The following is a 21,771-nucleotide window of genomic DNA, read 5'->3' as shown; positions in this document are numbered from 1 at the left end:
GCTTGCCCGCCCGCGCCGGGACTGTCTGGGCCGGAGGCGGGTGGCGGTGCGGGGGACGGACGGTGGCGGCGTTGCCATGGCGACGTGGAGGCTGCTGCTGCGCGCGGGGCCGCGGCTGCTGCGGGAGCGCCGGGGCCGGGTGAGGGCTGAGGGGAGCGGGGCCGGGCCGGGCCGGGTGAGGGCTGAGGGGAGCGGGGCCGGCTGAGGGCTGAGGGGAGCGGGGCCGGGCCGGGCCGGGCGAGGGCTGAGGGGAGCGGGGCCGGGCCGGGCCGGGGAGGGGTTGAGGGGAGCCGGGCCGGGCCGGGCCGGGTGAGGGCTGAGGGGAGCGGGGCCGGGCCGGGTGAGGGCTGAGGGCTGAGGGGAGCGGGGCCGGGCCGGGCCGGGTGAGGGCTGAGGGGAGCGGGGCCGGGCCGGGTGAGGGCTGAGGGGAGCGGGGCCGGGCCGGGCCGGGTGAGGGCTGAGGGGAGCGGGGCCGGGCCGGGTGAGGGCTGAGGGCTGAGGGGAGTGGGGCCGGGCCGGGTGAGGGCTGAGGGGAGCGGGGCCGGGCCGGGCCGGGCCGGGTGAGGGCTGAGGGCTGAGGGGAGCGGGGCCGGGCCGGGTGAGGGCTGAGGGGAGCGGGGCCGGGCCGGGCCGGGCCGGGTGAGGGCTGAGGGGAGCGGGGCCGGGCCGGGTGAGGGCTGAGGGGAGTGGGGCCGGGCCGGGTGAGGGCTGAGGGGAGCGGGGCCGGGCCGGGTGAGGGCTGAGGGGAGTGGGGCCGGGCCGGGTGAGGGCTGGGTGAGGGCCGAGGGGAGCGGGTGAGGGCTGAGGGGAGCGGGGCCGGGCCGGGCTGGGTGAGGGCTGAGGGGAGCGGGGCCGGACCCGGACTGAGAGCTGAGGGGAGCGGAGCCGAGCCGGGTGAGGCCCCGGTCCTGTCCGGGGCCCGTCCCCCCGGGGTGCTCGGCGCTGTACGTGCGCCCGGCCGGGCTCTCCCCGCCGCCGCCCTTCCGTTGTCGGGGCCCGGGCTTTGGCTGCGGTGGGTCGGAGCCCCTCGTCGCGGTGTGGGGACCGGCTTCCCTGCACGGGGCAAAGCGGTGCTAAAAGTGAGCGGAATCAGTGGCAAAAAGACTGTAAATCTGTCCTTGTGCCGCTCCAGCGTGGCAGGAAGGGCAGGTGCTCGGCTGGCATTTATTTCAAGAACAAATTAAGATGGTGTGTACGTTTGCTGATAGCGTGGATGGAAAGGGATAGATCATTCGCTGTGCTATAGTCAGCTCTGTAACTGCAATTTGATTTTTTATTTTTTTTTTATTATAACCTAACCCGTAGTGTTTCACAGGCGGTCGCTCAGATGAGACTTATATCAATGAGTAAACAAAATTTCATGGAATCATTGAGGCAACTGGTATCATCTGGATACAAATTTTACAAAGCAGAGACGCTACAAAGGATCTTTCTTATTTCATGTAGGTATCGCATTGCTTGATCAGAAGAACATTTTTTGGGTATCCCCTAGCTAAAGCAGGTTCTGGTCTGGTCCAGCAGACTAAAGGTAAGAAAAGATTTGCTTGGGCTTCTGCCCTGTTTCAACCTTATACCAAGAGGTGACATTTTCTGCAGGAACTTGGCATCTCCTCTCCTGTACAAATCCTATTCCTCATTCTGTTTTTCTCTAGACGTTTATTTGAGGTTCTGCAGACCACGAAGTTCTACAACAGCTGCTGATGCATCTGGAGAGGACATCTTACTCAAATGGGGCCTTTTCCTGGTCCCTGTGACCACGTTCTGTCTCGGCACTTGGCAGGTACAAATAAGTATTTAATTTTTTCAAGAGATGAGCACTTGAGGGCCACCAGGTTTTTCTGTCTCTGGCTGTTTAATCTAGTTCAAATCACATACAGGGTAAAGATTTGCTGTTATTTTACCTTTCTGTTTTCCAAGTGTCCATTTGTAAGTCTTTAAAGGAGAGATTCTTATTTTTTACACTTGTATTTCAGTATAAATATTTCCTCAAATTAAAGTCAGTAGCCTCCATCTCCATACCTCGAATTACCCTGTTTTAGGCCAGGTCTGAGGAGGAACTTATGACAAAGATTTTGAGGCTTGCTGGGGTTCTTACATTGCTGTGTTCTACCATAAGGAATTACTTTTGTGTTTGTGTACTTTCAGGTTCAGCGACGAAAGTGGAAATTAGATTTGATTGCACAACTGGCATCAAGAATTACATCAGAGCCCATCCCTCTGACATTAGAGTACGGAAGCTGAGCTAGTTTATTGTCTACAGAGCACTGACAGTGCGCTGGGGATGTTAGATATGGTCCCTGCACTAATGAGCTCATGCTAAACTAAACTGCGTGAAAATGAAGGAATGCAATGGGAATCAGGACGTGCAAGCAAATTAGAAAGATAGACATCCTGTTAATTTTCTTACTTTTGGTAAAAGAATGAGTGAACGCTTCCCTGTGGGATACTCTAAATGCATGTAAAAAGGATGAATCTCTGTTCAGGAGAATGTGGTGTGTAGTTCATACCATATGTAATCCTCCTGGAGAAGCAAGACTCGGTAGCTGTGTCTGTGATGTCCCAAAGGGATTATTCCTGCAACAGGGAGTCTTGGATCGATAGCAGGCCCTGCCCCAAGTGTGGAGCAGTTGTGTCAGATATGAGAGAGATTTTTAAGGTCACTTGGCTGTATGGCACAACTGTCAAAACAGATCAGTTGTTCCATTTCATGGTCTGGGATGGGAAAGAAACGCTCCCTGTTGGCTGGATGCACATGCAGTGTACCCACCTGCTGATCAGCTGCGTGTGCCGTTGGAGTGGCACTGGGTTACAGATGTCATGGAAAAGAACTGCTCTCTGGATACTCAACGATCATCTCGATTTGATTCACTGTGGCAGTAGTAAAATACTAAGCCAGCTGCTTATTCCATGAGGTGTTTGTCTTCTGTTTCTGTTTGCCAAGTGGCTCTAGAGTGAACCGTTAGGGAAAAGGAGAATCCCACGATAAAATCCCCTCATTTGATTTGCCTATTTGCAGCCATGATTTTGTTTTCATCTTGTTCCATGCAGCCCCATGGAATTGAAGGAATTGGAGTACAGACCTGTAAAGGTCCGAGGGCATTTTGACCACTCCAAGGAGCTCTATATTTTGCCACGGTCACTTGTGGACCCTGAGCGAGAAGCCAGAGAAGCCGGGCGGCTGACATCCCACCCAGAAAATGGAGCAAATGTCGTTACTCCTTTCTACTGCACAGAACTAGGGTAAGTTAATGAAAGTTGTGGTTCATGTGAGCAACTCGCTCCTGTTTTGAAAAGCTGAACCATGGTGGTTGGGTTTATATAAATCGCATTTATATTAAAGGCATCTCTCTCAGTCTGTTAGGTCACTGAGGCTTGATTTGAAATTGTATTTAAATTCTCCTATAACGTTCACTCAGATGACAAAAAAAGTGGCACCAAACGCATGGGTTGCTTCTTTCTTTGGCACTTAGTTCTAGGCAGCAGCAGGAATAAATTTCCTTTCGCTCATGAGCCGTGCTTCTCTATGTAACTCTAGGGTCACGATTTTAGTCAACCGAGGATTTGTGCCCAAAAAGAAATTGAAACCGGAGACCAGGCTGAAAGGACAGGTAAGGGGGATACAGGGAATGTTGTGTGTTACTTTCTGCCCTGTGATTACCCAGAGGCACTACTGACAAACCAAGAAAGGCAGCAGCCATGTTCAGCATCATGGGAGGTTACTTAGTCATTGCGCTTTTCAAAGAAGATAAACCTTTTCTTCCCACCTTTTTGTTAAGTAAATAATGTTTTTTACAGACAAGGAGCTGTTCTTGATCTGCCTTTTTCCCTGCTGTATTACAGCACTGCCCCACTGCAGGGCACGACCAGTTGATTTGTAATCAGACCCCACAAGTGCCCTATTTTTTCTGCCAGGACCTGGCACGCCAGAATATGAAACGAACCTTGAAAGATTCCTTTTTTCTCCTCTGCACTTCTCTTCAGATTGAAGATGAAATTGATCTCACTGGGGTGGTGAGGTTATCAGAAACCCGGAAACCTTTTGTGCCTGAAAACAACATCGAGAAAAACCGCTGGCACTACCGTGACCTGGAGGCTATGGCAAAGGTGACCGGTGCTGAGCCCATCTTTATCGATGCAGATTTCAGTAAGTCACAGAGGAACCCAACCCCACACCAATTTACATTGGTCTCCCCGCCTTTCCGTTCAGTTAGTTATTTCCCCTGGGCCCTTGGAAAGGTATCGCATCTTTCTCTTCTTTGTGTACTCTGCTAGGTTCACTATTTTGAAGGTGATAGGCAGCCAGCGCTGGGGAACAGTAGCATGCTCGGGAGATGCAGGTGGTGTTCGATGCCTTGAGCACAACCAGCCGCTTGCTGTAGGGCCGCCCGCCCCACAGCTCTGGCTTTGCCGGTAACTTGGGAACACCGTTGCCTGAGGAAGAGGAGCAGGGTATCCACATGACTGACCACCTTCATCCCGTTTCTCACAGCAAGGGCAGCTCTACGCGGTGCAGACTAGAGATTTAACTTGTGCGCTGTGTCGTACCTATAGGAAGCACAGTCCCAGGGGGGCCCATCGGAGGCCAGACAAGAGTGAGCCTGAGAAACGAGCACATGCAGTACATCATTACCTGGTAAGTTACCCAGCCAGTGTTTGACTGGCATTCCGTGGGGTTTTTGAAGGTAAAGCTTTGAGCTGCGTTCTGTTGAAAGCAAGGGAGCAATTTTTGCCTGGCATTCTTGCTCCTGCACGGGTGAGACTGGATGAGCTCTTAAGCTACAAAAGCCTAAAGTTTTAACCTAAGTAACATTTGCAAGGTGATTTGAAATAATTGTGTTTTATTGCACCGCAGCTGACTTAGGGAGCTCCAGTCCATCTTGAAAAGAAGGTGTAAACGTGTGGTTTTGTTTTCTTCCATAGGTATGGCTTATGTGCTGCAACTTCATTCTTGTGGTACAGAAAATTTATACAAAAAATACCTCTGTGAGAGGAAGGGGTAATTTCTTCTCTTCCATGCTACAGTCAAGAGCAGACTTTTATAGAAGACAGCAGTCCGATCAGTCCTGAATAACTGAAGCGCCCAGTTTCAGGGCAACATGTTGAGTAAACGTGTGCAGCTATCAAGCTGCAAATAGACTTTAAGCAACGGTGCAGGCTCTGAGCTCCTAGCAGTGCGATGACTCTGGCTGCAGCTTGGAAGCACCGAACTTCAAAATTGTAAGTGGCAGTCGAGCCTTCTAGTGAAGCTGATTTATGCAGTAATCTCAAGGATACATTTTTCCATTGTGGTTGGTTGTAAGCTACAACATTTTAACTTCTCCACTGCTGTATTTTCCAAAAGACGGCAAGGGTGTGGTGAATCAAAGTTTCTTTGCCCTGAGTAGTCATTCCTGAAGTCAGGAGTGGTTCACAGCAGTTGCATCAGAATAAATAAAGAGGGCTTATAGGTGCTCACGTTGTGACTTGCATTGTGCATCTTTATCTTAACAGTGACAGACCTGAACTAAAGGTTACTGTGGATACTCGGGTCTAGCTGGGTAAGGCAGCCTGTGCCTTTGCGAGAGCATGATGAGGGCTAGCAAAAACAAGCAGCAGCTAGCTCAGCTGGAGCCTTATCAAGCTTGGTAGCCTCCAACAATGCCACAAGACCAAGTCAACAGTTGGGAAAGAACAGGACAAGAAGGTCTAGGTTCTTCCCCCACTTCGGCCTGCCTTCACCGACCGTTCTTGCCCTGGAAGAGGCATTACAGACCTCCCAATAGGAGGTCCCCATCTGGTTAGCCTGGTAAAATGTTCTAACACCCAATATAACCCATACCATAACCAAGTCTTAAGTACTAACGGAGATGATGTAGAGCCATTTCCAATTGAGAGAGATTTGCATAAGCAAGCTAGGCTTAAAGCCAGAACTAGCCTAGCCCATTCAACTTTATGATCACACAGCATGTGCAGCTGAGCTGCTGTTGATGGGCTGTGTGTTCCAAGGCGAGGCATTACTACATAGGACTAGTAGTTAAGGGCAGTTGTTCCAAGTACAGTAATAACCTGCTCTATGCAGCCGTTTCCCTGCAGCGCTATCCAATCATTTGATGGAAGGCAAACAGAGAAGTAAGGCAATGCTAAAGTGCTACCCCCCGCCTGGAACGCTCCCATTAAATAGAGGCCGCTGACACTTCATCTGGGGGTTTATTCTTTTTATGTACAGAAAACACGGTAGCAATCCAGTACATCCTTAGCCCAGCTTAGTAGCCAGTTCTTTAGCCTTTGCTTTTTCAAGCTTAGCAATGCGAGCCACTGATTTTGGACCCAAGACGTTACCACCCCAGTGACGACGGATCTGCAAAGAAGTGAGAACAGGTTAGATGCCTCATACAGTCTCCTACTACGTCATTCAATCAACTTGCTCAATTACACTTTCTGCACAAGGGGAAGAGCTCCCTCAACTAGGAAGCCCTACGCATTTCAAGCGGTGAACTACATTTCGGGGCAGCACAGATACAAGAGTTTAAAATCTTTCCCCATGAATGGTGCTGGATTCAGCCATCACGTTAACTTCTGGACTTGGGGGGTGGAGTTGAGCCTAGCAGAAGCTGTTGCCCTCTACAATCCTAGCCCTGTGATAGCTCCGTTTACTTGTAACTTCACTTGTAACTATCCTCAGGTAAAGAATCTGGATATATCATAAGCAAATCTAGGAACACCACATCCAACAGGCTTTAAGCTGATGTCACTATGTCTGAAATGATTTGCATTTCATTGGGAAGCTTTTGGGGATCTTAACAGTATAAATTAAAAAACAAGGCTAGCAACAGAGAGAATCTTACCTCATCATATCTGTCATTGTAGTTGGTCTTGACAGCCTCCACCAGCTTTGCGAGGGCTCCCTTATCCTCCCTGTTGGTGATAGTTTTAGTTCCTTTAGAGCCTCAATTTAACATTCTCCATAAATCTTTTGCCTCGGTATTTAAGTGGCAACATCATTTTTCAGGTTAAGCATAAGCATCGTTTGCAAAGGGTTAATCACTCCAACCACCAATGTTTTAGGAACCTGCAGCGCTCAGATTAAGGTTAATAGTTCCATCTACGTATTTTAGAGTAACTATCCATTTTGGTAAGCCAAAGTAATGTGTATCTTCAGGATCCGGGAGAGCTCTTAATACAAAAGGACATCTACATCAGACATTACAGAGGTGGTATTTTAGTTTTACTACTTTAAATTAGAAAGACCCAAGTTTGATATCCATCTGCCCTACAGCCCGTGCTTACGGGCAGTTTGCTTTCTCCACTACAGTGGATCAAGTCAGCACAGCGAATACTTACGGGTTAACTTGGGTGAAAGCAACGGAGGTGCAAGTTTTCCTGTGGACCAGTCGCCCCAGTCTGGCTTTGCCCTTGATGATGCAGTACGGCACTCCCATCTTGCGGCACAAAGCTGGCAAGAAGACCACCAGCTAAAAAGAAAGGGAGTGTGCTGTATAACTGAGGGAGAACATCTTTTTATTCTTTGAATCAGCCTGGGCTGTGGCAATTGCTCAGTGTTAAAAAGCTCGTTTTGCTCTTCACTGTTGATTCAGGTGAAGAAATTCATACATCATTGCAAGGGCCAAGCCTCATTGTAATACCAGGACAACTACGAACATGCTGAAGTATTCCAGTTCTGGCGAATGTGTCTTTTTATGCATTCTCTTTTCATGCAGTAAATTTGTCCTAAAATGCATTTTCACCCCAAGCCCAGTTCTGACCTCAGCGAAGTTACACAGGTAGGCTGTAACATTTACCAGCGAGTATGCTTACCTCAATGGGGTCTACATCGTGGGCAATAACTACGAGCTGAGCTTTCTTGTTCTCCACCAGAGTTGTGACACTGTTAATACCTGAAAAACAAGTTATAGGTAAGCTTTGATTCTGCTCAGTCTATTTTCAGAGCTTTCACATAAGCCTCATACAACCAGCTCAGATTCCATAGCGCAGCTTCATTACGGAAGTTGTGAAAACTTTTCACATCCATTCAGTAGCACAGAGAAGATATTCCACGGACATCTGCTAAAGCTCAGGGTTAAAAAGCTCGTCTGTTTTGCTCTTCACTTTGAGCTCAGGTGAAGAAATTCATACATCATTGCAATAGCTTGTCCAGTCCTGCTTGGTTGGAGCAGAGCACCAACTCACCAGTTCTCTAACAAAGCGCCACGCCCCCCTACATGCAAGCAGCCAAGTCCACGTACGTTACCTGCTCGGAGGACCGGTGGCCGCTTAGTTGGCACATCTCCCTTTCCTGCAGCTTTCTGCTCAGCACGAGCCAGTAGCCTCTGCTTCTTCTCTTGCTTATTTTCTGGCCTGTATTTGTGCGCCAGCTTCAGAAGCTGTGTAGCTGGAAGAGAACATCTACTAGTTAGTTAGCTGCGTGACCTGAAAAAAATCCAAGCATTACTTTTAAAGAGACTGCAGTGCATCAGCGATCTTGGTGGTTGTCATCAGGTGTATTCAGACAGCAGTTAGCATCATTTGCACAGTGCAGGAGCAGAGTGCCTCTAGAGCCTGCATTTACCTCTACGTGCACCTCTGTTGGCAACGAGAGCTCCTTCACTGTTTGGATGAGGAAATGCCCGGTGACCCCCACAGCAATTACGGTTAAAGGTGGTGCACTTTCTCCTTTAAAGCAAGCAACTTGTTTGGCAACATCTACGAGGGAGTTACTCTACATAGGCTGAAAGTTTCTTGCATAGACACTGTCACCTGGAAAAGACTATTTACTCGTCTCACAGAAGACCCTGAAGTCCCTTCTTCCCCGTATCAGTGTCAGCCTGCAGGATGCTGGCTTTCCCCCCAAAGCCTGCACTCATATAGATTTCTCAAACTATCTGTTTACACAGTTAAAAGAACCCTACGTGGTTCTACATCAAGCTGGAAGAACGGACCCCGATGGAAACATGCAGTTAAGATAACCCTGGGTTTGGGTCATCAGGTAGGAGCTTTGGTATTTTCTATTCCCTTTTCAAAGTATGTAGCTGGTATCAAGACTTAAGCCAGCAAATTCAGACAGCAGCTTGCTGTTGACATCACCCCAGTCACTATTAAAGCCTCCCTAAAATGCTTCCGAAGATACTCTCCAGCTTATCCTTGTTAAGTCTTAAGTTTGGTTTCAAAAGAAACCTCTTCTCTGAGGCACATCCCATTAACGACCCAAGCCAAGAGAACTTTGTGGGGCACATCCTTACCTGTCTGGCGGTCCAAAGCCTGAGTGAACTGGTTAATGGCAGGAGGCACCTTCAAGCGTTTGTAGAGAATGGACCTCTGGCGCTGCAGTCTGATGTAACGCGGCCATTTCACAAAACGTGTGAGATCACGCTTCGGCTGGATATCCTGTCCTAAAAATACGGACTTTAACTCAAAGCTGTTCCAAACCCACGCAGCAACAGCATGGAATAGGCACGAGTGCATCAGTGATCTTGGTGGCGACATGTCAGCACTATCACTCAGATGGCAAATATTCTTTCACATCATCTGCACGCCGCACAAAAACGGCACTACAGAAGTCTGATTTACCACACCACGCGCAAAAGGGCAAGATTCATCGCAAGAGTCATATAATGGATCTGTGTTAATACGGGAAATTCAGCAAACTGTCCATAGCCACCTTCATACACCTAATGAAGGACAGCTCTTAATTGCAGGCAGCCAGCCAGGCAACTGCCTTCATCGCTCTCTCCACTCCACAGCTTTATTACAATACGCTTCTGTTTACGGTTCAGACGTCTGTCCAGACAACAGAAAAGCCTTGAGCGAGTAGCTCAAATACCCACTTACTCACCAATGCCAAAGTTCTTGGGCCTCTTCTCAAAGAGGGGATTGACGACCTTCTTGGCCTCCTGCTTCTTGACTACAGCAGGGGCCGGTGCCACCTTCTTGCCCTTGGCCTTCTTTCCTTTCGGCTGCAAGCAAGAAATACGCTCTTCCTTCTTTTGCCTCGAATACCCGTGTACTTGCAAGAGCTTTCAGCCCACCTTGGAAATGCGTTTTCCCCGGCATTTCACCAGCCTGGCAACCTCCCAGCCTAGCCTTGCTCTCCCAGAGAGAGCGAATCCTTCGATCCGACTTCAAAAGGTTTATGTAGCTCCCCGAAAGGACGCCGTTTTGTTGATCTCCTCGCCCGGGCAGCAATCGCCCAAGGAGAGCCTGGCGCTCCCCAGCCCAGCGCTCCCCGACACCGCGAGCAGCCGAGACACCCCCAGCGCGGGTTACTGGCCACCGAGCCCGGCCGGGGACCCGCGCTACGCCACGACGAACGCTGCGGCCTGGCCGGGCTGCCCCGCTCTCAGCAGCCCGAGCCGGGCGGCGCCGCGCTGCGTGGCCGCACCGCTGCGGGCGGGTAGGCCCAGACCCGGCCTTCCCCGGACCGGCCCCGCTCAACGCAAATCGGGCACGAAACGCCCCTCCACCGCCCCCCCCAGGCTACCGAGCACCGGCGCGGCCCATCCCTGCCGGGCCGCGGCCCCGCGATGGGGGCGGATGGCGGCGGATGACCCCAGCCCCCGCCCCGCGCCCGCCGCCGCTCACCATCTTGGGCTGAGGAAGAGAAAGGTGGAGCCGCGCATGCTGGGAAATATCTATGGGGCGCGACGTCTCGCGAGAGGACGGCGGCGGCGCGCGCGGCGGGGCGGGGCGGGGCCGGGGGAGTGTCGAGAGGGGCGGGAGGGCGCCGGCCGCCATGGCGCAGCAGCGGGTGCTGCCGCAGAGCAAGGAGACCCTGCTGCAGTCCTACAACAAGCGCCTCAAGGACGACGTCAAGTCCATCATGGACAACTTCACCGAAATCATCAAGACTGCCAAGGTGGGCCTGGGCCGGAGCCGAGCCCCGAGGGGAGGGGGCCGCGCCCGCGGGAGCACCCGGGCTCCTGAGGGGAGAGGGGCAGGTTTTCCCCGGCGGCAGCTTTGAGGAGAGACGGGGGTCCCTGAGGGGAGAGCAGGGGCCCGGAGGGGAGAGCAGGGGCCCGGAGGGGAGAGCAGGGGCCCTGAGGGGAGAGGGGATAGCGGCGGCGGGACCTTTCTCCCGGTTCCCCCGAGGGCGGCCGTGAGGGAAGGGGGTTCCTTCCCCAGGGCGGGCGGTGGTCGGTTCTCCCCGGCTGCTGCTGGCCTCCCTGCCTCCGCCCTGCGGGCAGCCAGGCGATGTTGCTGAACGGGGGAGAACCGCAGAAGCAAGCGGGGAGGGTAGCAAAGATGATCCGTGGGTGCTGTAGAGTCCAAAGGCCGCCCCAGGGTTTCCAGGTGTGGATTGAACTGAAATGAGATGCCTTATAATGTAGTAATTACTTACCAGGATTCTAGTATGTAAAGGTGAATGTGTACACTTTTTTCTTTAGATTGAGGATGAAACTCAAGTCTCTCGAGCAACCCAGGGTGAACAAGATAACTATGAGATGCATGTCAGAGCCGCAAACATTGTGAGTAGCATCTGCTGTTCAAATCAGTGGGCAGCACATCCTTCAGGTACTGTTGCGTTCACTATTGCATCTAGGGCAGCCTTTATAACTCTCACGAGGACTGCTGCTAGAAGAGTAACCTGATACGGGGGGTGGCTGTTGGCTGAATCCCTTCTCTAGGGGGAAAGCTGGGTAGCCTGGCTTGTCGGCTACAGGCTTCTGTCAGGATCCTCACGTAATGTGGGAGTTTCTACTTTATTCAAGGCTTGGGCTGAAGGAGCAGCTCGGGAGATCCTGTTTTAGAATTGGAGCAAAGCACTGTTTTGATACACTGTGTGATTTTTTTTTTTTTCACTGCTACAAGGTCCGAGCTGGTGAGTCCCTGATGAAACTTGTGTCTGACCTGAAGCAGTTCTTGATCCTGAATGATTTCCCCTCTGTGAATGAAGCTATCAACCAGCGCAACCAGCAGCTGAGAAGCTTGCAGGAGGAATGTGACAAGAAGTTGATTGCACTACGGGATGAGATCTCCATTGACCTGTACGAGCTAGAAGAAGAATATTACTCTTCCAGGTACAAATAGGGCAGTGGACTTCTGCCTTATGACTTCAGCCCTTTTGGGGTAGTTAGTCCAGACAAACAAGGAGTCCTTAGAGTATAGGTCTTGAGAATGTTCCCAACAAAATTTCACTTGTGGTTTTAATTAGGTCAAACTCTTTTTCTGCAACTAAAGCAACTGCCTTTTCCTTGTAGATATCCTACAGGGTATAAATGTCATGCTGAAGGAGGTATTCACAGCATCCCACTCTAGGTGCCTGCTTTAGCTGGCTAGATTTGACAGATAATTTGCTTAGCCTTCTTTTGTAATCGTTGTAAAAGGAGATGAATTTCCTTGGGGGTATAGGCTTCTGTCCGAGTATCCCTCTGGAGGAGCCACTGTCTCTCTCCCTAGAGAGACTAGCTTGCTGAGCTGGGTCCTCGCGTTAGATGAGATCACCACGTCTTTTTGGTGAGTTCTTTCACAAGTGACCCGGTTACACAGAGTGCCTTTTTCCTCGTAGTCCACTGCCCCCGGCTGCCTGGAGTCCCGTTGGGGTGAACGTTTGCAGTGAGCAAAAAAGACGTGCTCAGTTTCATTGAATTATGAAGTATTAGGATAGGATTTTCTATGGAAGACTTAGTACTGATTTGTTTGTGGTATTTTTAATATTTTAAAAATACTTTTAGGAAACAGGCTTTAGAGAATTCAGACACTTTATTTTTTTATTTTATTTTCTGTCATGCACTCCAGCACTTCTAGTTGATGATGCAGTGAATGAAAGCAGGAGAAAACAAATGAGAACCTGATTATTTTGGCTGCACTGTCCAAGATAAGTGAAGTCAGTGCAATAATGCTATGATTTCTAAACAAAAACTTAACTTTTGGAAATCTTATTTAGAATTTTAATGACCAGGTTTTCTATTTTTGCCTTTCCCTTCTTTCTAAAAATGCTGAATGCCTATAACCCCAGCTAAGTCAACTTGAAACCCTAATTGCTCAGTATCTTTGGAAGTGAGGCCATTATTTATGGGTAATATACATATTTTAAGAGTAAAAGGATATTGATACGACATAGCTTAGGAACGGCTACGACACTGGAAGAAAACTAGAGGTAAAAGTTTAGAGTTGTTTTTCAAGCTTTACTCAGTTTTTTGGGGGGGTGGCAAGGGATCCTAGAAATGTCTCAGAAATGAAGAGTGATGGTCGCAAACCCAAGCACCAGTCCAGGCCCCAGTAGGTCGGGGGTGCATCCACTACGTAGGCTGCGTACAGCATAGCAGTGAGCTGTATCCAAAGCGATGCGGTGTGGGATGATAGTGCCTCACGTGTGCCAGACGTGCTTTTCTCACACTGTCACCGGGCTGCCACCGCTGTGCGTCAGTAGCTTTAACTTCTGGACTAAATGGTTCTGACCATGCTGGCATGGTCTGTTCACCTGCCTGGCACCAGATGCCATGTAAGGCAACCCTTCGTAACAGAACTAACACCTAAGCACAGATGTTGGCATACACCAAATGGATTTGCCTTCCTGCTCTTTCTTTAAGAGTGGTCACGAGGTGAGGAAACTTGGGAACTCCACAGAGCTACGATCCCTCCACTGAAGCCTCATATCATGTAGCACTTAGTCGTTTGCTTTTAGCACTTATTCCCTTCCTGTGCTCTTTCCTGTCTTTTTCTGCACCAAAGAAATTGTGTGTGTGTGTGTAAATACAGAAACAATGATTTTTTATAAAGTCCTTTTATAATTGGAGTACTAAGATATTTTTAATGAAACCTTGTTGTCTAATGTGGGAAAAATGGTTTCTGTTGTGTCACATAGCCGTAGAGTGATAACCACGTTTAAACGGCTGTAAAAGCAATAGCTGGTTTGCCCAAAAACAGGCACTCTGTGCTGTCCTGTGAGCCCAGCTGGGGTTGCCCCTCTGCACCATCTGTTACTTTCTCGTGGGTCTTGATCCCACAGGATTTATAAAGAGGTGTGCAGTCCCGTGAGGCCAGGACATGGGTTCCATACAGCCATCCTGCCAAACTGCTCCCCCGCGCTCCCGTTTCCCTGAAGGTCACTGGTTAGTTTATTTTAGGTCGTCCCTCCAGGGAAGGCTGTAGAAAAGTGAGCTCCCTGCAGCAGCACACCTCCAGGTGCCGCAAAGCTGAGAGCTGCCACGTGCTGTGTAGCTCGTTTGGTCCCTGTGCACTGCTCCCAACTGCTGTGAAAAGCCTGGGGAAGGGACCTTCTGCCCAGCGGTTGTCACTGCCATTGTGCTAAAGGGGCTTAGGAGGCAGCCCCTTGCCCGTGGTGAGTAACTAATAGGATGCCCCTCGGGTGTAGGGTCGGGTTTCATTGCTAGGCCTTTTATGTGTACACGGGGTGTTGAGGAGGAGACCTGAAAAGCAGGTCCTTGAAACTAAAGCTGAGTCGATTGTTCTGCAGGAATCTTTGCTTTCAGTCCCCGTGTTCAAGTAGTTTCCTAGAGCTGTTCCTCTGCACGCAGACCTGGCTGCGTGCCTCGAGGGGAGTAGTGAAGTCCCTTCCACGCGCTGAGAAACCCTCAGTCAAAGGACGGAGTAGCAGGCTGGCCAGCGCTGTTGCGGGCTGTGCAGTAGCTGCTCATTCACCCTGACTTTTGAGGAGTGTTATGTGAGGGGCGAAGCTTAAGACTTCTGGAACTGTTCTAACCGGGGCAGCAGGAGAAGCAGTTATGCTTCTGATGCAGCTAAAATTTTGTTGGTAACTCCCCTGCCAAGATGTGGTGGATGCTGTGGCCAGGTTCTCCTGGGAAACCGCTGCCCGAGGTCTAAGACTGACAGGAAAGGAGTCGTCGTTCTGGTTCAGTCCCGAAGGTCTTTGCTAATTGAACCCAGCTTCACCGTGTGTTGGGGACTGTAGGGAAGGGTGATTTTCCAATGGACTTTACAAAAGCCCCAGGTAGATATAGAACCTGTATCCACTGCCTTCTCACTTCTACTGCAAAAACCAGCTGGGTGATGCTGCCAGAAAAGAGCTCAGAAGTAGATGCTTGCAACTAGTGCTTTGTGTGCTTGTTCCCCAAAGCGGTAACTCCGAGTCCAGCTTGCCTTCTCTCATCCTGAACCCCAAACTTGCATTTATGTTCCATTGCTCTCTCCTCTGAGATCACAGGAGCTCTCTTGAGTGTGGGGTTAGATCTCAACATGTTTCATGTTTGTGCAATTTGAAGTGTCTCATATTTCTACACTTAAAATATTTCCCTAAGCATCTATTCAAGTCCATACATTAAAAATGTAAATAAAGCTGCAACAACAAAATCACTTGACCCATTGGGTTTGTTTTACTCTGAACACAAGCTGCTTTCCGCTCCAGCACTCACTTTGCCTTGGGTGTCTCTTGTGTGTGCAGCTCCTTCCTCTCTTTGGAATTTGTTTTGGTGTTGTTCCAGTCTCTTCCATCATTTTTCTTTTTAGTTTCGGCCCTTCCATATTGTGTTTTCCTCAGAGCACAGGCAAAAATTAGCCAGTTGTTTCAAAACGTTACTTTCCCACACTGCTGGTTCGTCCAGTTCTATAGTCTACAGCGGTCAAATCCAGCAAGCTGCTTTTAGAAGAACTGTTAGCTCAGGTTCTGCTGAAAATGGTAGGAGCCGTCAGTACTTTATAATCAGGCTGGGAAGCTTCAACAGAAGACCCAGTGTGGAGCACTTTTTTTGAAAGGGCGAGGGTGCAAATAGGTTTCTTCTTTACCAGGACAGGGACAGGCCCTAAAACAACCGTGCTAGCTTTTTTGCTGAACTTAAATGTAGAGCAGGATTTTTTTTCCTCACATAGGTTGTGATCTAATTCAAAGTAAAGTAATTATGGATGAGGTCCTCGTCTCACTCAAACCAGTAGCAGAACTCCCATATTTGGGGTGCCAGGATGTCAGCCCAGATCTTTTCAGGGACTTAGAGCGTCTGGGTTAGAATTGAGCCTCCGTTTCAGTTTGTAGCAACAGTTCTGTCTCTGAAATTCCCCTGATCCTCGCCAGGCCCGTGAGGTTCAAGACCAGCCCTTACGGGGTGGCTTAGGGAAGGCCAGCGTCACAAGACTTGTGATGAATTTGTGAACGCAGACCTTACATCCACGAACGGTTTTTTGCCATTTTCTTAATGCTTTGCTTCTGTCTTGCTCCCCCCACCCCTTCCCTCCCTCCCCTCCTCTCTTACTGCACCTGCTCTCTCTCCTTACTGGGGTTGCTTGTTCTGGAAAGCTACAGTCTGTGTGACAGCAATGATCTTCCACTGTGCGAAGCCTACTGGAGACAAGACTTTGCCACGCTGTCCCCCGAAAGCCTCTCCATGCCTCTGACAGCTGCCACAGCAGAGCAGAGCGTTACTACCTCCCAGAGCTCAACCCCATCGCACCCTCACGTGAACGGGCACGGGGCAGGCCCCACGGAGCACTCCTGAAGAGGACCCTCTGCTGCTGAACGCGTTCCGGCTGGCGGCACTACGCTGCTGGAAGTCTTCCACCTGCTGTACTGAGCAAGCGCCTCCCGCTGTCGGGAGAGCGCACTGGAGCTGTGCCTGCGGGTTTCTGCTCGCGGGATAGCCGCAGTGCTTTCTCCACCCCTGGGACATCACCACGAGGGTTCCTCTCCCTTAAGAGATGGGGATACGTTAAATACAAAGTTGATTGTTCTAGCAAGTTAGTTAGTCTGCTTTTACATGGCAGTTGCATGTAGAGTTCATTAGAAACCGAGTTTGTTTCCATGTGAATCTCAGTAAGCACACGCTGGAGTGTTGGGAGTTGAATTTCTTTGGGATAAACTTGAGCCGAATGTGGGGGCAGTGAGCGTTCTGGGGTTTTCACCCTGCTTCCCAAGGTTATTGACGTTCTGGCTGCTTTAAAGCGCTCTCAGGATGGCACCTGACAACCTCCGTCCTGCTTAACTAGGGTAAGAATCTTGTAGTTTTTTTTTTTTACACGGTGGTCTTCACTGTGGGAGTGCTTCACAAACTTGAACTTCTTGCTCGCCATCATTTGGGAGGAGGTTCTCGGGAGACCCTTGTGGACGAGCAGAACGCTCCCTTTTGAAGAGGAAAAGGGCAAACCGAGGAATCGGGCTGAGGTGTTGATGATGCCGCTTGCTCAAGGCCGCAGATAGAAGCAGCGACACGCTTTAGTTAGTCCGACTCCTTTTTCAGCGTTTAGGCAGCGACTTTCTATTAACATAGCCTGAGCTAACGTGAAGCCAGCATTTATGTTGGCTAATAGTTTCGCCTAATAAGAAGCTCTTGAGATGGCTGGGGTGCACGGAGCGGTGAGGGGTACTCGGTTACTCTCGCAGTTTCCTTCCAAAGCAGCACGTTTGGTGCTTTGTCTGCAGCTGTTCAGCGGCTTGGCACGTCTTCTGCCCTTTCTCTTTGCGGTTGTTCTGCGTTGGCTCGAACCGCGCAGCTGAAAGCGGGGGGGCGTAGTTGGTGGTGTAGGTGGTCAGGGCAGCTCGGTGCGGCGGGCACCGCAGAGCCAGGGGTGCGTTCCAACGAGCGGCCCAGCCGAGCTTCCCCAGCGGCCTGCTGTAACCCCTCGTTTCTTAGGGTGCGAGTTTTGGTATAGGGTTTTTTTGGTTTATTTTTCCTCCATTCCGTTTATTTTTGTAATTCGGTGGTTTAATAAAACTAACTCTTCCGTACAATTCTTAAAGCGTGTGTTTTCAGCCACGAGGCTTTGTGAAAATACGGCAGCGTGAGGCATGAGCGCGCCCTAGGGTGAACGTTCCCCCCCCCCCCCCCCCCCGGGGTTCGAAGAAAACCCCGCTCCTTGCAGCTGTTGCCGTGTAGGGGCTGCAGTCCTACCCCTGCCCCAGAAACCACCGGTACCATTACACCTGTCGGAGCGCCGCTCCGGGAGCCTGGCACCCCGTGCAGGCCCAAGTTCGGCCGCTACCGGCTGAGCCGGTTACGGGTCCGTCTCCTCCGGTCCAGTCGTCGCAAGCAAGGGTCTGGGACCTCCGGATCGGGGCCTAACTGGGCGGGGGCGGATCGGAGGACAGCCTGCGGGTAGCTCCGGGGACGGCGGCGAGGGGAAACGGGTCAGCGGGGCGACCCGCGGCCGCTCCAGCGGAGGCCCGAGCGCCGCTCCCCCCCCCCCCCCGCGGCCGGTCGGGGCACCCCGAGGCTTCGCGGGGGCCTCGGAGTCGGGCCCCTGGCCCTCGCCGGCTGCGGCAGAGCCCCGTGGCGATGCCGGCGGGCGCTCCGCCGGGGCGGCTCCCGGGCCCGGCCTCCCGCCGCCCGCTCCGCCGCGGCCCCCGCGGGGCGGACCCGCTCCCGCCGCCGCCCCCCCCCCCCCCCCCCGGCGACCGTCGCGCCGCCGTCACTTCCTGCCCGGTGCGCCGAGGTCACTTCCTGTCGGAGGCGCCGCGCGGGGAGGCTGCCGCGGTCCTCGCGGCGCCCTGAGGAGGGGAGAGCGCGTCTCGGTCCCGGCCGGGGCTCCGCGGCCTGCCCGCGCCGGGGGAGCCGGGGGAGCCGGGCCCGGGCGGGCGGGACGGCGCCCGCCGAGGGGCGGGCCACCCCGGAGCGATGCTGGCCAGCCTGGCCGCCCGGGACTCCTACCTGCAGGGCTTGGCGAGGAAGGTCTGCCTGCAGCACGCCCCGGAGCCGCGGGAGAGGAAGTTTGGTAAGGGAGCCGCGGTGCTTCGGCTTCTGACCCTCCTGGCCGGTTTGGGGGGGGGGGGGTCTGGGCTCGTGGCAGGCTTGCCTCCACGGGGAGCTTGGCCCGGGGGAGTGGCGTTGCGCCGTTTTTTAAGAAAAAACAGTCTCTGCTGTAACATGGGGCTTCTGAGCAGCTCTGTACGCGTGGGGGTTAGGCGTGGGAGGACGGGGACTCGAGTGAAGTGTGCGAGCATGCCTGGTCTGTTTCAATAAATCCCCAAATACGTAATTTTTGAAGACGCAGATACGCCATTGCAATGCTGGAATTTTAGTCTTCGGTAGTAACGGGATGTTATGAAGTGGGAACGTGGTGGTGTGCCGTTCTGTGTAACTTGTCTTTGCCCTCTAGTGTCTAAGCCAGGCCAGCCCGAGGACGCTGGCAGGCAGCTCAAGAAAAAGAAGAGAAAGAAACCCAAGAAGCAAGCTGAGAAGAGGAATGCTCCTTCAGTCAACCAGGTGGTCTCTAACACCAATAAACCCACTCCAGGACAGAAAGCAGCCCCTCAAGCCAGCAAATCATCTCCGCGGGGTGTTGCAGGGAGCAGAAATGAGGGTTTGGTGACAGGTAAGAATACCAACGTGGTCGTGGTCCGGCTAAAGTTACCTGAGCTGAGGTGGCTGCTTTTCAGTTGCTTCACACGTGTCTAGTTTGGAAAGCCTTTAAGAAGTTCGGCTGAATGGAAAATGTCTTTGCTTCTTCCATGTGCCCTAAAGGCTTACGTGCATGTACGTACATTTGTAACGTCACCACCGGGTGGCTCTCTGGAAACAGGAGCGTTTAGTCTGAATTGCGGACTTCTTATGTATTCGGGTAACTTCTGGGAATTACTGCGTGGATGCAATCTCTGTCGTGCCAGGCTGGCTTCCCACCTTGAATCTGAAAAGCCTGATCGCAAAGAAAATGTGCCCTTGGCGTCTTTGTTTCCGCTAGCTTGGTACTTGTCTTCTGCCTTGTTAGGCAGCCGCAGGGCATGCCGGGCCACTCTGGCTGGCAGTGTTGAATGATAATATGGATAGAAAAGGGGGAATTCTGAAGAAACCAATGAAATAGAAACTCTTGGCTTCTTTAGATTTTCTGTTCTATTCACAGCATCTAAAGAGTTCTCAGAGGTTTTCCCGTAGCCGTAGAGAGTTCTCCTGTTTAGCTAGCGCTGTCCTTTATGTGTTTTTATTTTCTTCCTCTCGTTTTCAGGGAAGAAAAGTGAACTGGGTTCCCCTTCTTTTTTGGCAATGAATCTCTTGCGTCAGAGACTACATGAGAAGATTAAAAAAGCTTCTGGACAAGTATGAGAACCCTTAATGTGCATCCATGTGTGTTTGTGCAATATAAATTCTCCCTAGCCTCCCAGGGGATGTGGGGACAAGACTATCATCTTACAAGGCTCAGGGTTTGAGCTAATTCCATCTCCTAAGGGAGAGCCTGTAGGTATTGATGGGAGACCCTGCGTGTATTCCGTGGTCTGGAAAAACACGTGAGAAAAGGTAGGGCCTGGCTCGGAGGAGAGCGTGCCTCTGGTGATTTATAGAAAAAAGAAAAGCACTAAGAGCCTGAAAGGGAACATGGCTACGGGGTGTCGAGGGAGAGTAAAGGGTTTGAAATGCCTTTACCGTGTTTAGTATCTCCAGAAGCTGAGCCCACGGCTTCTTGTCGCGTGTACTGTGCTTCTTAGGAGAAGTTTGAAATCGGGAACTTAAGGACATCCCGCTTCTAATTCTGCTTTATCCTTTTAAGGCTCCTGATTCATGTCCATCCTTCTTCTTAGGATGATGCCAAGGAATTACCCCCTGCAGTCCTGGAGAGGAGGCAGCGAAGGAAGTATGAGAGAGAGAGAAAGAAGCGCCGAAGAAAGGAGTTGAAGATGAAGGCAAAAATGGAGAAGAAAGAAACTGAGGAGGTACCAGTAGAGCCAGAAAGCAAAAAGGAGGAGAGCACAGCCGAGATTGTCTTTAACAGGGTCGAAGTCCATGAAGAGAATGAGTTGAACAAGATCCAGAAGAAGAAAGAGAAGAGGAAAGCAGTGAAAGGCAAGATCACTCCTCTGACGGGCAAAAACTACAAGCAGCTGCTGAGCAGGCTGGAGACCAGGAAGAGTAAGCTGGAGGAGCTCAAGGATAAGGACCAGAAGAAAGCTCAGGAGGTGGAAACCAAGATGAAATGGACAAATGTTCTCTATAAGGCGGAAGGTGTGAAGATTCATGACAACGAGGAGCGTCTGAAAGCAGCTCTGAAGCGTAAGGAGAAGCGTAAAGCGCAACGCCAAAGGCTGTGGGAGAAGCGGACAGAAAAAGTGGTAGAAAAGATGCAACAGCGGCAGGAAAAGCGTCGCAAGAACATTCAGAAGAAGAAGAAGGATAGGATGGAGAAGAAGAAAGCCAGGGCCCGGAAGAAAGGCCGGGTTCTGCCAGAGGACTTGAAAAAAGCTGGCTTAAAGTGAGAGCGAGGCGGCCGGTCCCCGCAGCCTGGGAGCGGGAGTTCTGCTGGTGGGGCTCGGCCGTGAGCTGCGGCAGAGCGGAGCCTGCCTGGCCGGGGCCGTGCCACCCCTGTCCCGGAGGAGGCGGCGGCGGCAGCGCCCCAGGAAAGCAGCCTGTGGGGCAGTCGTTGCCGTGGCTTCCCGACTTAATGACAGCGAAAAGGCCTTGTTGTGTGTTTGTTGATTAAATTTCCTACCCCGAAGAAACACCTTCTGGTTGATGCGTTGTAGTAATTGTCGTCCTTTTCCTGAAGGGCGGGTGTCGGTCGCTGTCGTTTCCCCCGGCGGGCTGCACGCCGCTGGACGGGTCGCTCGAAGCCGAGGGAACTGACACATACACACACACCCCCGCCCCGGATCAGCCTCCCGGTGAGGGGGGGGGGGGACGGACGGACGGGACATCGCCCGGGGGTCGGTGGGCTCCGGGGGGGAGAAGTCCCGAGGGGGCGGGGCAGGCCTAGGCCCCGCCTCCCCGCGCTGCCGTGGCGACGGGGGCGCGGGCCGCCCGCCCCGCTCCTCCTTTCCGTTGCCATGCCGACGCGCGGCGCGACCGTTGGGGCGGGAGCGCGGCTGAGGTGAGGGGGTGGCGGCGCTCGGGTCCGCCGCGGGGCCCCTGAGGGGACGGGGCGAGCAGCGGGGCGCGCGGCCGGGCGCTGCCGCCAGGGTGGAAGGGCGCT

The 21,771-nt window shown here is 52.1% G+C and overlaps 4 protein-coding genes and 4 non-coding genes across 10 annotated transcripts; 3 read left to right on the top strand and 5 right to left on the bottom strand.

Moving 5' to 3' along the window:
• Window positions 1-3: 3 nt before the first annotated feature.
• SURF1 (SURF1 cytochrome c oxidase assembly factor) lies at window positions 4-5,454 on the top strand. 2 transcript variants are annotated; one of them, XM_076355251.1, is made up of 9 exons: window positions 4-139; window positions 1,447-1,528; window positions 1,653-1,780; window positions 2,146-2,228; window positions 3,049-3,240; window positions 3,536-3,608; window positions 3,982-4,144; window positions 4,552-4,633; window positions 4,921-5,454. In XM_076355251.1, the coding sequence occupies exons 1-9, from the start codon at window positions 77-79 to the stop codon at window positions 4,985-4,987; spliced, it is 933 nt and encodes a 310-aa protein (XP_076211366.1). In that variant the 5' UTR covers window positions 4-76; the 3' UTR covers window positions 4,988-5,454. The 2 variants fall into 2 exon arrangements, with proteins under 2 accessions (XP_076211366.1, XP_076211368.1); XM_076355253.1 differs by lacking the exon at window positions 4-139 and adding an exon at window positions 1,158-1,188.
• Window positions 5,455-6,167: 713 nt separating this feature from the next.
• On the bottom strand, window positions 6,168-10,601 carry RPL7A (ribosomal protein L7a). The gene is made up of 8 exons (XM_076355248.1): window positions 10,555-10,601; window positions 9,809-9,929; window positions 9,216-9,365; window positions 8,228-8,368; window positions 7,795-7,874; window positions 7,321-7,451; window positions 6,825-6,894; window positions 6,168-6,337 (listed from the first exon to the last, which is right to left on the bottom strand). The coding sequence occupies exons 1-8, from the start codon at window positions 10,555-10,557 to the stop codon at window positions 6,233-6,235; spliced, it is 801 nt and encodes a 266-aa protein (XP_076211363.1). The 5' UTR covers window positions 10,558-10,601; the 3' UTR covers window positions 6,168-6,232.
• LOC143168874 (small nucleolar RNA SNORD36) lies at window positions 7,528-7,600 on the bottom strand. Its single transcript, XR_012996791.1, has one exon. It is a non-coding gene; the product is annotated as a small nucleolar RNA SNORD36 (small nucleolar RNA).
• LOC143168881 (small nucleolar RNA SNORD36) lies at window positions 8,046-8,122 on the bottom strand. Its single transcript, XR_012996798.1, has one exon. It is a non-coding gene; the product is annotated as a small nucleolar RNA SNORD36 (small nucleolar RNA).
• Window positions 8,446-8,507, bottom strand: LOC143168883 (small nucleolar RNA SNORD24). Its single transcript, XR_012996800.1, has one exon. It is a non-coding gene; the product is annotated as a small nucleolar RNA SNORD24 (small nucleolar RNA).
• LOC143168882 (small nucleolar RNA SNORD24) lies at window positions 9,434-9,506 on the bottom strand. Its single transcript, XR_012996799.1, has one exon. It is a non-coding gene; the product is annotated as a small nucleolar RNA SNORD24 (small nucleolar RNA).
• Window positions 10,602-10,695: 94 nt separating the features above from the next.
• Window positions 10,696-17,608, top strand: MED22 (mediator complex subunit 22). 2 transcript variants are annotated; one of them, XM_076355250.1, is made up of 4 exons: window positions 10,696-10,828; window positions 11,358-11,438; window positions 11,782-11,990; window positions 16,187-17,608. In XM_076355250.1, the coding sequence occupies exons 1-4, from the start codon at window positions 10,706-10,708 to the stop codon at window positions 16,377-16,379; spliced, it is 606 nt and encodes a 201-aa protein (XP_076211365.1). In that variant the 5' UTR covers window positions 10,696-10,705; the 3' UTR covers window positions 16,380-17,608. The 2 variants fall into 2 exon arrangements, with proteins under 2 accessions (XP_076211365.1, XP_076211364.1); XM_076355249.1 differs by having other exon boundaries at window positions 16,181-17,608.
• Window positions 17,609-18,439: 831 nt separating this feature from the next.
• SURF6 (surfeit 6) lies at window positions 18,440-21,304 on the top strand. The gene is made up of 4 exons (XM_076355338.1): window positions 18,440-18,588; window positions 18,973-19,188; window positions 19,816-19,907; window positions 20,387-21,304. The coding sequence occupies exons 1-4, from the start codon at window positions 18,492-18,494 to the stop codon at window positions 21,056-21,058; spliced, it is 1,077 nt and encodes a 358-aa protein (XP_076211453.1). The 5' UTR covers window positions 18,440-18,491; the 3' UTR covers window positions 21,059-21,304.
• The last annotated feature ends 467 nt before the right edge of the window (window positions 21,305-21,771 follow it).

This window comes from Aptenodytes patagonicus, chromosome 18 (genome assembly GCF_965638725.1).
Source record: "Aptenodytes patagonicus chromosome 18, bAptPat1.pri.cur, whole genome shotgun sequence".
Classification (NCBI taxonomy): Eukaryota; Metazoa; Chordata; class Aves; order Sphenisciformes; family Spheniscidae; genus Aptenodytes; species Aptenodytes patagonicus.
The sequence above is the reverse complement of the archived record's forward strand: the minus strand, read 5'-3'. Positions and strand labels throughout refer to the sequence as shown.